Raw genomic sequence first — 14,205 nt, 5'->3', positions numbered from 1 at the left:
GCATTCTTTCATAGTTTGCGGTAGAAAAGACCAGGGAGCTAGGGCAGGATCAGCGAGCAAGAAATCCGTGCTGGTGGATGGAGAATCGGTGACCTAGGTCAGTTCTAATTTGACGGCATAGAATTCTTTCAAAAATGGCTCGGAGAGCGACCTGTCTACTCGTACGAAAATGGATGTGGACAGCTCGTTGGCAAATCTGATGTCTTTTGTGCCGAAAGTGTGCAGAAGACGGAGCAAGAACTGGAGAGGATGAGAACCGAACGAGAGAAGCAGAGAAATGTTCAAAGAAGAAAGAATAGGAACCGTCAGAAGAAGTGACAGAGGAAACTACTTGAACTACTGGAACTGGATTTCTCGATTTTCAAAAATAAATTCATCTAGATAAACTGATTTTTTAGAGCCTAGACCATCTTGATTAGCAGTTCGTATTCTATAAAGCCAGTCCGGGACGATGTGTTCAAAGTTTTCAGATATTATTTCTGATTTCAACAGTTTGAGACCTTTGAAAATGAAGCATTTGAAGAGTACAAAAATGATTCATCGAACGCAAGACGCAATTTCCAGATGGAAAACATTAGCGAAATGAACGGGCGCATGAAATAAATAGGTAAAAACTTTTTGGGCAAAGAACATTAATGGGAAATCTAAACGAAAACAGAGAAAGTCAATTACAGAGTCCGAAGAAAACACTCAGAGAAGGTTGTGGTTAACAATTGAGATTTTGGCGCGCAATTTTTAAAACACCACTTTTTAATCAAATTTGATATATTTTCCTTAAAATGTGATCTATCAAATTTGGTATTTTTTTCATCTAACTTTCATAGTGCACGGTCTCCCAAACTCCGAGTAAGAACTGCAAGGAAATTTTCGATCTCCCCTCACGAAACGAAAAACTTGAGTAATTTGCAGGTCTAAAAGTGAATTTTTTTATTTTTAGCGTAAAGCTAAAGATGAAAAAGTCACTTCAATAAAGGTTAATGTGATGAATACATAAAGAAAAAACAATTATTTTTCTAAAAACAATGATATCATGTCTTTTGAGTGTTGCATTTGATAATTTTTTAAAGAAAACACCATTTTCAACTGAAAATTGTTTGCCGAATTCTCGACTTCAAACTGTATCCAGCTCTCTATTTCTTGACGTTTCCACCTCTATTATAGCTCAAAAAATCCGAAACAAATAGATCTCGGTTTGTTATGGATGGGTTACTTTTTTGCCGAATAAGTTTCGAGAAATATTTAAAAAACTGATTTCTCAGGCCAAAACTTCGATCTGTATCAGCGCCTTTATTTTTGCTCCAAAAATAGTTTTCGTTTTTCCAAAATGTTGCTTTTGCCTTTCTCGTTTTTTGTTATGGACAATTTTCAGTTTTTATTTCCTTCATTGTTCGTAATTTGAATAAAATCAAAATTTTCAGTTGAAAAATTAATTTAAAAATTTTTTTGACTACTGTAGCGCGCGGCCTTTGCGCTCCACTGATAACTTTCGCTTGCAGTTGTTTTTCGGAGTTTGGGAGACTGTGTAGTGGAAATAAAATTTCAAGGAAAGTAACAGAATAAAAACTTGAGAACTAGAACTAGATTTCTCGAACTCCAATAACCAATTCATCTAGATAAACTAATTATTTAAACCCAGGATCATTTTGATTAAGTATTCTGATTCTGTACTGTAGCGTACGTGTTGCGGAAAGGTTGCTTCTGTGCTGCTAATTAAATTTATTTACAAAACTTAAATACAACTACAACTACAATCAGGTTATGAATTACTCTTCAATCAATGGTTGAGACTCTTCACATTTTTTGCAATTTTAGTGCGAATTTAGCATTTTTTTAACACTACGGCAATTTTCTTAAAAGTTCAGGAAATCTACTTTTAAATTTATGTTTTCAGACAGAAAATGTATGTGACTTCCAGATTTGGCGAGTTTTTCGGTATCTGGAACTTCAGGTATCTGCAACAAAATTGCAAAAGTAGGCGGAGCTTGTTCCTGTAAAATCAATTAAGTTCACGATGATAACCTTCTATTTATTTATTTATACTTGAGAAGGACTCTCGCCACTTATACTTCAAGATCTAAATATAGTACAACAGAAAAAATTAATAATTCAGAGGAGAGAGGGTTAAATGTTTTGACAAGTCAAGCGATATAAGGTTAGATTTGAATGCACGGGATGAGACTTTAACAGGGAAGCAATTCACCGAGAGAGAGAGAGTTCCAACATGTAAGAGTACGGTTTGTGATATACTGGGAATTTATTTTGTTATCAGCCTTCTCCTCCTCTCTTCGGAGTAACTCTCTTCTCCACCGGATTCTCTTTGGAAGTTCCTTCCGACGCATTCGTCTTGTTCAAATCCTCCTCTTTTCCGAAATTTCATACATTTTCATGATGATAAAAATAGGAATTTGTGCGGAATCAAAATAAATTGCTGCAAAATCTAAGTAAACAGTAACAAAACGTCACACCTGACGGCTCAGAACTCGGTTCACAGAAGGATTTAGCAGAATTTTATTCTTGATTCGGAGTTCATGGACTCGAAAGTATCAGGGGCCAAATTCTTGAGTCGTGTGAAAGTGGACACTTTGAGGATTCCCCTTGTCAGTCGAAATTTACAAAATTTTTAGTTTTTACTACAGACTTGTTGATTTTGACTATGAAAAATCTGAAAACCCCGAGTTTCCGAAAGCAATAATCCTCGAACCATTGCTCAAAAAGCTGATTCCTATTCATCAGGTTCGTCTTGTTTCTAAATTTTCCCTAAAAAAACGTTTCCGGCCGTCTCGGTTCCATATAAAGATCACGTTTGGCCACCCACAATCATTCTAAAAATAGTCTTGTACGTAATTTTCAAAAGTTTTAACTCCATAATCCCTGTTTCTTTACGTAGACACACTGTCATCAACCACAAATTCTCTGCTGCCGGTTGCTGATAACAGTGAAATTCACGCTTCGGTTGTTCTCTGCTTCCCTTGTTTTGCGTCACGGAAAAAAGGCATTTTCGTCGAGAAATTAGACCAAACAATCATGAAAAATCGAGCTGAAAATCATGAAAAACTGGAAAAATTGCAGGCAATCTTCGTGAACGACCTGAAACTGTCGGATTTCAAAAACTTGTTGTTCGAGAAAGGGTACAAGACAGAATTTCTCAGCGGAACTCTTCTTATCAATGGAAGTAAGTCACAACTTGGCTCGATGCCAGACGAAAATACCGTACTCTTTCAGGAAAGTGTTCGATTCGTCGTGGTGAGATGGGATTCTCTATGGAGGGAGCGCTATCGAAGGACGACTACAAACTTCGAAATTCTATAAATTCGCTATTCTATTGTGATCTCTCTTGTCATTTTTCCCCCGGAATTCATGAAATTTTACTTTCAACATTTTTCCATGAAGTTATTACATTTGTCCCGTTCTATTCACAGTGTCGCCCATTAAAAATTCTTTATGTATTCGTCTGAAATCGGCGAGAATGTCCAGGAAAAACCAGCGGCAGAGCACAAACTTTTCATTGTTTTCGGAATTCAGTTCACTTTTCAAAACTTTCATGTGACTTATCACAACAACACCTCCACAAACAGTCACCGGCAATGTATTGTACTAGTTTGCATTGTTTTGAGTGGAATAATGACGTGAAAACAAATAATCAGCAGATTATAACCGGTTTTAAGCAGTTTGTACCACCGGAAATTAGTTGTCGTAGGGTCTGATACATTGTACGCAAACGGACTGCGTACTTTTTAAAGTACAGTATTCCCGGGAGGAAGTTCAAAAACCAAAAATGCAACATTGTGTACCCGAAAAGGATTGACTGGTTTGTTGTTTATTCGAATAGTATTTGAATACATTAGTTGCAACAAAAATAACAAACTGACTATAAAAAAGACAGAAATAGTTATAACAGACAGAGTTCGATTTTTGGAACTTTAACCTTCGTCTAAAAATAGGTTTTTATGCGAAACTGTTTTATATCTTTTGCTTTTTGATCTTGCACACGACGCTTATCGATATACGAAATTGCCCCGGAAATGGTGAGAAACTCGGAGAAAAATAATGTGAAAGTTCAAACGATATATGGAAAGGATCTGAATACAGTGAAATGGAAGGCTCCGGGACATTTCGCCACTAGACGTTTCGCCACCGGACGTTTCGCCACCAGACATTTCGCCACCAGACATTTCGCCACCAGACGTTTCGCCACCAAAAAATGGAGAATTTTCCGAATTTCCGAAGCTTTATAGGGAAAAAAAACATACCACTAGTACGCATTGATTATGCTAATTAAAGTTATGTGCTTTTTTCCTTATAAAGCTTCGGAAATTCTCCATTTTTTGGTGGCGAAACGTCCGGTGGCGACATGTCTGGTGGCGAAATGTCCGGTGGCGAAATGTCTGGTGGCGAAACGTCTAGTGGCGAAATGTCCCGGAGCCAAATGGAAAACTAATATTTTTAAAGAAAATCATGGGTGTATTAAAATCTTTGAAAAAACTGGAAACTATGGCAGAAACTCAAAAGTGATGAGCAGAATTCTATGCGAGCGGCTTCACTTTTTCCCGAAAGACGGCAGCTTTATGAATGCTCTGAAGACATTAACATGTTTATGACACGCGTGGCGCAGGCGGTAACAGTGAGATCTCATGCGCGCGGGGTAAATGGTTCTATTCTTTTGCTCTCCAATTTTTTTTGCTTTTTTAAACTTCGAGTTTTCTGAGTTTCAGACCCTATTTTCTTCTCAAAATTTTATGATAATATTGACAAAACCTCCTCCATGTTATTGTTTGTATTTGTCACAAGGAGACTACAATAGGTTGAGTGTGAGTTAGAGAACTTATTTATGACAAAGAACTTCTTATTTTTGTGTTTACAAAGGGATTGGGGAAACATTCAGAATGTTTTTTCACGTGAAAATTTTTAAACAATTTCTACCGTAATCCATGTGTGATTTCGGGGTTAGTGGGTTACTGTACCTACTCTATTTCCATTCTTTTTTTCATTTTTCTCTTCATTTTACTCAACTAAAACCACGTTTTCAAACATTTATTACCCATTGTTCTTCACCATCTTCTCGGTACGTCCTCCTCTCCTCTAATTCATCAATTTTCCCTTCCTTTTTCAGTTTCGATTCGATAAGAGAACTCTCCCCACCGGATTCTCCACCTACTTTTTTGAGGCGACAAGGACAAGGCAAAGATAAAACTAGACAGGAGAGAGAGGGAGAGAAAAGGTCTTTATAAAACGAGCCGAGCGGTCAAAAGATAGACGAAAAATGTTGGACATCGTGCTCGACGTCGTGACGTCTACATTGGCTGCCGCCATCAATGTCGATGATTTTCGAGTGAGTTGCCTACAGTAACCCATCGCTTGGCATCGCGTTAGATAAGAGCGTCCTTAACTAGTAAACTTTGTTGTGCTTGTGTGGATCAACAGGTTAGATCTCTGTCCACCAATTAGAGGGTTTTTGGTTCGAGCACGTCTCCTCGTGAATTGTTTTTTTTATAATCTGTTTCCATTTCAGCATCACTTCCTATGGGCTCTCATCGTCGGAATATGTCTCGCTTTCCTTCTTGGTTTCGGTATGGGCGCCAACGATGTCTCGAATGCATTCGGAACTTCTGTTGGATCTGGAGCCCTCACCCTCATTCAAGCCTACCTCCTAGCCACAATATTCGAGACTCTAGGTGCAGTACTAGTAGGGTATAATGTGATAGACACGATGCGAAAAGGAGTTGTGGATGTAGCAGTTTACAACAATTCCGCCGGTGACTTCCTCATCGGACAAGTCGCCGCGTTGGGAGGAACCGCCACGTGGCTTCTCATCGCCACGTTTCTCCATTTGCCGGTGTCGACGACTCACGCGGTGGTTGGAGCGACTCTCGGATATTCGATTGCTTGTAAGGGATTCCAGGGAATTCAGTGGATGATGGTCGTGAATATTGTTGCTTCTTGGTTCATCTCACCAATATTTTCCGGATGCGTTTCGCTTAGCTTGTATCTTTTCGTGGACCACGTCATATTGAGAACGGTGAGTGCTTTATCACAACCTGGTGTGGCACTAGGAACTGTGGCTGTGTGGTGCAGACGGCAACGCTTTTGCTCGGCGCGCGCGCACTTACTGGTTCGACCCCGCCTCACTGCCTCTTCTTTTAATCTTTTTGTATCATCATTCCCATCTAATTCAAGCAATTTTCAGTCCAACCCGGTTGCCAATGGACTTATGTGGCTGCCTATCTTCTACTTTGTGTGCTTGACATTCAACATGTTTATGATCTCCTATCAAGGATCGAAAGTGCTCCATCTCTCTACAGTACCCCTCTGGATAGCGATACTGATTAGTTTGGCAGCTGGAATTATTGCAGCGGGAGTATGTCACTTTTTGATTGTGCCAAGTATACGAAAGTATATAGCCAGTGAGTTTTTAAACGTGGAATCTAGTTGTCTCATTTCTGATTTTTCAGAAGGAAAACAAGCGGACACCCGACAATCCAATGCTTCCTCTGTTGTGATATCTGTGACAGAAGACCCGGAAATTGATAAAGTGGCGATTCGAAGTGGTTCAACTACTACATGTAGTAGTGATTCGGATTCAGTGCAGTCACCTCCAACACCACCAGGAAGTAAGAAAAAACATCAAGCTTGTATAAGCCATGAGGGTGATAATAAATTGAAAGCTTTATGGTCTAGGCGGTTACGCTTTTGTCCCGTAGAAAGACACTCGAGGGTTCGACCTCGCCTCGCGAATATCTTCTTTTTTTTCATTTTAATTCTATGTTTTTTTCAGAAGCGAAGAAGTTTATTACATGGCTTCTGCCGAACAAGGAACGAACAGAAAGTCAGGACACATTGAGAATGTTCACTTCAGTGCAAACATTGACAGCTTGTTTTGCTGGTTTTGCTCACGGAGCCAACGATGTCTGGTGAGTTTCCAGGAAACGTTGAGTCTCCTGACCGTTCTCCTGAGACCACTTCTTATCAATAATTCCGCTTTTCGTAATTTACTGCGCCCAATTCGCTTATCAACAATTTATCAAACTCATTGATCACGAGCCGAATTTGATTTTCGTTTTCAATGGGGGGCGAAAAGCGTTTCCGTAAGCAAGCGCGTTGAGTTCAAGAGACAATTTGCACTGAGAATGTAGTTTTGCAAAATGAAAATTGCAAAACCCGATCTTGGCGTGACGACTAGATAATAGCTCGGTACAGATCTTACAACTGCGCTCCACTGAAATGCCCTTGAAAAATGTCTCTTTTTCTCCGAGTTTCTCGATTTTGCACACAATTTTCTTCGGTTTCGGTAGAGCGCGGTTGTAACAAGCGTGCACTGTCCATAAGTGCGCCGTTCTCGTTGTAGAACGACCAGACTGAGCTCAAAAAATTTCAGCAACGCCATCGCGCCTCTCGTGGCTCTCATCGCCGTTTACCGGGACTTCGATGTGTACCAAAAGAAGGAAACTCCGCTGTACGTCCTTCTCTACGGAGTGTTGGCCATCTGCGTCGGACTTTGGTGTCTTGGACATAAGGTGAATAGAATCTATAAGCCTCGTGCTTCTTATCATTTTTGAGGAGTAATCGGATTAGTTTTCGTATACTTCTTCTCAACGAATGGTCGAAAAGAAAGATCAAAAGAGTATTTGACTTTCGGAAAAGAAGGAGAAAAAAAATAAAAGTTTGAGGAAAACTCGAACCCGCGATGTTCCGCGCGCCACGCGAACATCTTAACCACTAGGCCACGCGGCATCATTCTATTGGGGGAGCAGAGGCGCCCATCAAACCGCCACAACAACTTGATTTGCAGGTCATTCGAACAGTGGGCACCAAAATGAGTGATGTCAACCCGGCGTCTGGATTCTGTATCGAATTCGGAGCCGCCGTGACAGCGCTCCTCGCCTCGAAACTCGGTCTTCCCATCTCTACAACTCATTGTTTGGTTGGTGCAGTGGTGGCTGTTGGAAGTGTGAAAGGAGGCAAATCAATCGATTGGGGACTCTTCCGAAATGTGGCATTCTCATGGGTTGTGACGCTTCCGGTCGCAGGAGGATTCGCCGCTCTCTACATGTGGCTTCTTCACTTTACGATTCCTGCACAATACGCATAACTCCTCTCTATTGAGAAAGACGACTCGGATCTCAGAAACAACAATTCTCTAAACGTTTTCAATTAATTACTCAATATTTTAATTCACCCAACAACCCGTAGGTCTCAACAAACAATCGAATTGTATCTAATAATTGAAAATAAACATATTTTATACATTGTAAAATGAAATATTTTATCCGTTTGTATCTTTTCTTCCCGTTTAAATATCCGTAGCGTATTCTGAATTCCAGTCTCGATCGAAGACTTGTTGCAGTCTGAAAATTGATATTTTATTTCATGTAAAACTCTAGAACTGTCTAGATACCGTTTGGTGGCTGCCGGTTGTCGAACGACCATCGCGACGCCGGCTGTGCTGATGAAATAGTCTCCTGACCAGTTTGATGTGCCTGCAAGAATTGGAATGTTGTTTAGTTGTTGCTTTTTTTGGGAAATTTATGAAAATGTCATGGACAGATGGCTAGGTTGCTGGGAACAACACGGGTTACAGAGATCTAGAATCAGAATCCTTTGGATCCTGAGGATTACTGTAGTGGATCCAGAAGATTACTGTAGTGGATCCAGAGGGTTACTGTAGTGGATCCTATGGATTACTGTATTGGATCCTAAGGATTACTGTAGTGGATCCAGAGGGTTACTGTAGTGGATCCTATGGATTACTGTATTGGATCCTAAGGATTACTGTAGTGGATCCAGAGGATTACTGTAGTGGATCCTATGGATTACTGTATTGGATCCTAAGGATTACTGTAGTGGATCCTGAGGATTACTGTAGTGGATCCAGAGGATTACTGTAGTGGATCATAAGGATTACTGTAGTGGATCATAAGGATTACTGTAGTGGATCATAAGGATTACTGTAGGGGATCATAAGGATTACTGTTGTTACAGTTAAGGATCCCAGCCGATCATACAGGTCTACAGATGGCTAGATTATATACTTTTAGTGAAAACCATTTTGGTATGAATTTTGGTGTTTTTGCACGATTTTTTGATAGATTTTCATTGAAATTTAGAAATTTCTGGTGGAGCAGATGCACCATACAATTTTTTTTCTAAAAATCGTTAAATTTAACAACTTTCTATGAATATTTGATAATTTTCCTTGATTCTTCAGGCTCCGCCTCCTGCTTACCGATATAAGCAATCTCGTCAGTGACCATATATTTCGCATGATTCACTCTCGTAAACGGAATCTTTTTCTGTTGTTCGTTCGCCGGCACCGTGAATATTCTCACTCGAACTTGTCCGTGCTCCGTCCCATTATATCTCGGCAATCCATCAGTTATCGATTGAAGACTTTTCAAGAATGGAATCATTTCTTTTCTCGAGTGATCCCAATGGGATATCAACATTCGAACATTCACTCCTCGATACGCGGCGTCTCGAATCGAATCGTCGATTTCTGGCCAGAATTTGTTGCCGTTTTTCATGTATAGTGTCGATGGGATGTAGTCCATTACGGAGATACAGATCGAGTGCTGAGCTGACTTCATCACTTTTTGAATTGCCGCCAGATCGTGTTCTCTTCCTTTCGGATTGAATGGACCGGGGGAGGACTGGAATATGTGGGTTACTGTAGGGATGTGGGACATTCAAATATCGGGTGTTTTTACTCGAAAATTTGAAAATTCACACAACATTTATTAGCTCGGCACAGTTCTTACAATTGCGCTCCACGGAAATGCCCTTGAAAAATGTCTCTTTTTCTCTGAGTCTCTCAATTTCGCACACAATTTTCTTCAGTTTCGGTAGAGCGCGGTTGTAAGAAGCGTGCCGTCCAAATTTCTAACTTTTTTTTAATTCTTGGAAAATTTTAAAAATTTTCAAAATTTCGAATAGTCAGACACTGATTACAGAGGCAGATTTCTGAGTTCTAGAACAAAAAACTTTTTTTTTTGGAAAAATCTAGAATTTTCAGTTATAAATCTGTAAATCTGAGGAAAAAAAACCTTTTTATGCAAATTTTTCATTTCGGCTTCAAAAAATGACCCTTTTCCCACAGGGTCAAATTTTGTCCATATGAATTCAAATAATTTTCCCGCGAAACCGGAAGCTCAGTGAAGCGCGTTTGCACATGACTTGGCAGATAGCCAAGCAAGTCGCCGATCAGCAAAATGCGACCCGCATGCGGGACTTATAACGTGGACACAGTAAGACGAACGATAGGGAGTCAAATTTTTTGAATGAAGCTCACTTTCCTTCCATTTTTCTCGCTATTTTCGAGAAAACTTCGCACAAAAAATACCAAATTCATTAAAAAAGAGAAAAATACAAATTTTTAATACACAAAAAAATTTTTTTGGATAATTTTTTTTTTGAATTTCGCGCTAATTTTACGCTAATTTTTTTGGAGCGCAGTTGCTTCATATGGACATTCTGTGACCCTGTGTTTTCCATATGTATTTTTTGAAACTTTTTCAATTTTTCAACGAAAATGCGACCATTTTTGATGATTTTTCAAAATTTCTTGTAATTCTGTATGATAGTCGAAAATGTGACTTTTTCGCGGAAAAAATTTAAAAAATATCAAAAAAATTTCAAAAAATTTGAATTTTGAACTTTTACCCGGGCCTAATAGTGAGGGCTTTGACAACTTTGGTTTTTTTGGAAAACAATTTGATAAATTTTTCATTTTTCATGAAAAGCTTCGAATTTTGCCCCAAACTTCACAATTCTCCCCCCTTACCGATATAAAGAACTCTGCTGGCTCTCCATCCAACTCCATCTTCGCCATACTCGAAAAATTGAATGCAGTCCGGTAAGAAATGGGCCATTTCTCCGGAATCGAGGACTCATTTTCTCCCAATTTCCAGTACGCCGCGAAGATTTTGTACAAGTCTGAAGCGACACAAGGGCATTCTCTGACGACGACGCCGAGTTCTTTGACTTCACTCAGCGATTTCCAGTCCATGTTAGCGGATCCAATGTAGAGAGTTGAGATGTCCGAAAGTATAAATTTCGTATGAATAATTCCCGAACCTATCAGTCTCGTCACATTGATTTCTCTCACTTCTGCGAGTCCTTCTCGCATCAGATACGCCGATTCTTCGTTATCCGAAAGATTGGACGCACCATCTTGGGCGATTCGAATTTTCACACCACGCTTGCCAGCTCGGATGAGTGCTTCGTACACGTGGCGACCGTAACGGGCGGTTTCGTATGTGGAAGTGTTGAGGTTCCAGTACATTACCGATATGTCGAGGTATCTGGAAGTTTTTTTTGCGAAAATGTAATGAAAAAAGAAAAAGAAAAATACAAAAAAAACGGAGCGGGGATCGAACCAGGATCGTTTGCGCGGGGAATCCCCGGCGGGACGCGATCTCCTTCACCACTAGGCCACGTAGCGATCCTGGATCCCGGATCGGGCCGAGTGGTGAAGGAAGGTGATTGCCGCACGAGCAACCGGGGTTCGGTTCCTTTTCAATTTTTTTTTGTTTTTTTTTTCCTTTTTTTCGAAACTTTCTGCACTCACTGTTTGGTATTATCAATGATATCAATCCACGCCTCAGCCGTATGATTCATCGTTCGAAACGGCACGCCAGTGGGTATCGATTCCACCAGAAATGATCTACAATCTACAGTACATGCAGTGGTCAATTTGATCGGTGAAGAGAGATCTTCCTCGTTGAAAAGTGGAAGAAAAACGAGAGCAATGATGAGGAGAGAGACAAGCGAGATGGGCACACACGCCGGTTTGATGATACGGTTACGGGCGGGTGGGCTGGAAATTTTGGGAGTTTGAAAAAATGTATTAGCTCGGCACAGTTCTTACAACCGCGCTCTACTGAAATTGACTTGAGAAATGTTTCTTTTTCTTTGCGTCTCTCAATTTCGTGCACAATTTTCTTCGGTTTCGGTAGAGCGCGGTTGTAAGAAGCGTAAGTGTAAGCTTGTCTGTTTTAAAGTTTTTTATCAGAAAATTGTGAAAAAATCTGAAAATTCACAAAGCAGTGACCGTGGAAGCTAAAAAAGCGTGAATTCTGAAACAATAAAAGCCAGCAACACGCTATTCATACCCCACTGCTCCATTGGTCTCACGGGGATCTTCGTCACACGAGTAAACGGATCGATTCGACAGGGAATCCATGGAAAAATTCAGAGTTAAAAAAATATTTCCTTTTTTTTAAGTCCAGAGGAAGAGCGCTCTATTGAGGTTCGCAGTAGAGCGCACTTTCTATCATAGTTTCGAAATTAAAACTTCTAGATAATGCAACCCTGCTCCACTGACACTCTTCGCGTTACCAGTAAAACTATTAGCAGTAAACTTTTCTTACAACTGCGCTCCACCGCAATCGAGAGAGTACCTTTCTCGCGCCGACACAGATTTTCCCAGTTTTTGACCTATTCCCGCATTTTTTCATAACAATTTACAAAAAATACTAAGAAAGGATGCGAAAATACGTCAAAAACTGTTGAAATATGTGTCGGCGCGAGAAAAAAATACTCTCTCGTTTGCGGTGGGGCGCAGTTGTAAGAGGGGTGAACTGCTAATAATGCAACCGTGCTCCACCGATTAGCAATAGAGCGCACTTTTCCAGTTTTCAAACTTTCGGTTGAAGCGTATGCGCTCCATTTCATTTTTTAATGGAGCGAACTTTATCTCATCGCAATCGCGCTCCACTGAGCTTTATTATCCCTAGAGCACATTTACATACATACCCACACTTAAAGCACCGCTGCTTCTTCGTCGGGTCGTCCTCCTCGTAATACGGGCTGTGCATACCACCGCCATGCGACTTCTCCGTCGGCACCTCGATTCGTGTGTCGAATAGATCCATCTCGAAATTCGTCATATCCGCCCGCCCATCGTGTGTCTAAAAGTACGGGATTTGATAAAAGGTGGGATCGGTGACTCAATGGGAAACTCCCACCTCTCCAATTGGAATCATAGTGAATTGTTAAATTTGGAAATATTGTTTTATAGAATAAGACTAGAAATACGGGTAAAGGATTCAGGTAATAAGGATGAGGCTTATAAATATATTGGTAACTAGATAGCCCGTTGGTGCTAGAATATCGAATTGCTCGCCTTCGGCTTATCTCCCCCCCACTCCTTTCTTCGCCTTCTTCTCTCCGTCGTTTTCTCCGTTTTTCGCCCCGTCTTTCTCCATCCAGAATAGCCGTAGACGTAATCGCTTTTCAGAGTCAACGCGAGAAGCCGTGCGCGCGCTCTCCCAGAGGGTGTCAAGAATTAATCGATTTATACATTTTGGAGTTTTGGGCGCGCCTCTCTTCCACCGACTTCTGGAGGATCCTCCGAGAAACTGGTGTGTCCGAGTGGCTAAGGCGTCTGTCTACGGGGAAAACGACCAGGGTTCGAATCCAGGGTTTTGCAATTGTTTTATTTCCAAGTTTCATAGGCTTACCTGCGTTATAGGCAGCCCGTTTAGCAAAATAGTAGTCATTGGAATCGATATTTCAGAAATGTCAGTTTCAGAAGGATTCCGGAACAACGAATATGTTAACAAATCAGTGAGCGGCTTTCGTTTCAGCGCGAAACTCTCTAATCTCGCCCGCCGCTGACACCGGTTTAGACGGGACGACATTTTTCCCCAGAACTCCGAAAAATAATTATCCGATTTACTCTCTTTTTTTGGGGAAAAGCAGAAAAGCTCTCACTCTCGTCGTGTTATTATTGAGGACGGCGTTGAGGCTCACTCTCGCTGAAATCACGAGGAGACACCGCCTGGTTGGAAGGGATGGAGAGAAGGGGAAATAGAGAAGTGAGACCTGGACAACCGACTACAAAACTATCATTTATTATGACATTTGGAGAGAATAAGGTACATAATATTTTGGTTTTCTTTCAAAATACTCACCTCCATTCCGTCGTTTGGTTGCTTTGACTCCGTCTTCGGCTTCAAGTAATTACTGCCACTCACCATCTAGAAACCACCTGAAATCGAATAGGCTGCATTTCTATATACGAGTACAACATCAATATTAATACTAGGGGAAACTCCTAAAGGGCACCTGAAATATTTTGGGGGAGACTGATTTCCCGGGATTAAAATAATTTATTTTTTCTTGGAAAAGGATGATGACATTTTAGTTTTTTGTCGAAAATTTGAAAAAAAGAAAAGGAATACCTTCTAGGCGGCAATGTGGGAGAAAACT

The 14,205-nt window shown here is 40.6% G+C and overlaps 2 protein-coding genes across 2 annotated transcripts; one reads left to right on the top strand and one right to left on the bottom strand.

Annotated features, from left to right (window-relative positions):
- Positions 1–5,260: 5,260 nt before the first annotated feature.
- On the top strand, positions 5,261–8,086 carry GCK72_017336 (uncharacterized protein; the record flags this gene model as incomplete). Its single annotated transcript, XM_003090954.2, has 7 exons — positions 5,261–5,329; positions 5,510–6,016; positions 6,185–6,401; positions 6,450–6,608; positions 6,773–6,908; positions 7,373–7,511; positions 7,787–8,086. The coding sequence occupies 7 exons, from the start codon at positions 5,261–5,263 to the stop codon at positions 8,084–8,086; spliced, it is 1,527 nt and encodes a 508-aa protein (XP_003091002.2).
- A 201-nt stretch (positions 8,087–8,287) lies between these two features.
- Positions 8,288–13,973, bottom strand: GCK72_017335 (uncharacterized protein; the record flags this gene model as incomplete). Its single annotated transcript, XM_053732033.1, has 7 exons — positions 8,288–8,342; positions 8,393–8,474; positions 9,221–9,644; positions 10,775–11,294; positions 11,561–11,809; positions 12,748–12,902; positions 13,908–13,973. 7 exons carry the CDS (start codon positions 13,971–13,973, stop codon positions 8,288–8,290), a joined length of 1,551 nt encoding a protein of 516 aa, XP_053580946.1.
- Between the last annotated feature and the right edge of the window lie 232 nt (positions 13,974–14,205).

Source organism: Caenorhabditis remanei, chromosome V (assembly GCF_010183535.1).
Source record: "Caenorhabditis remanei strain PX506 chromosome V, whole genome shotgun sequence".
NCBI lineage: Eukaryota > Metazoa > Nematoda > Chromadorea > Rhabditida > Rhabditidae > Caenorhabditis > Caenorhabditis remanei.
Note: the sequence above shows the minus strand (reverse complement) of the source record. Positions and strands in the feature narration are given on the sequence as shown.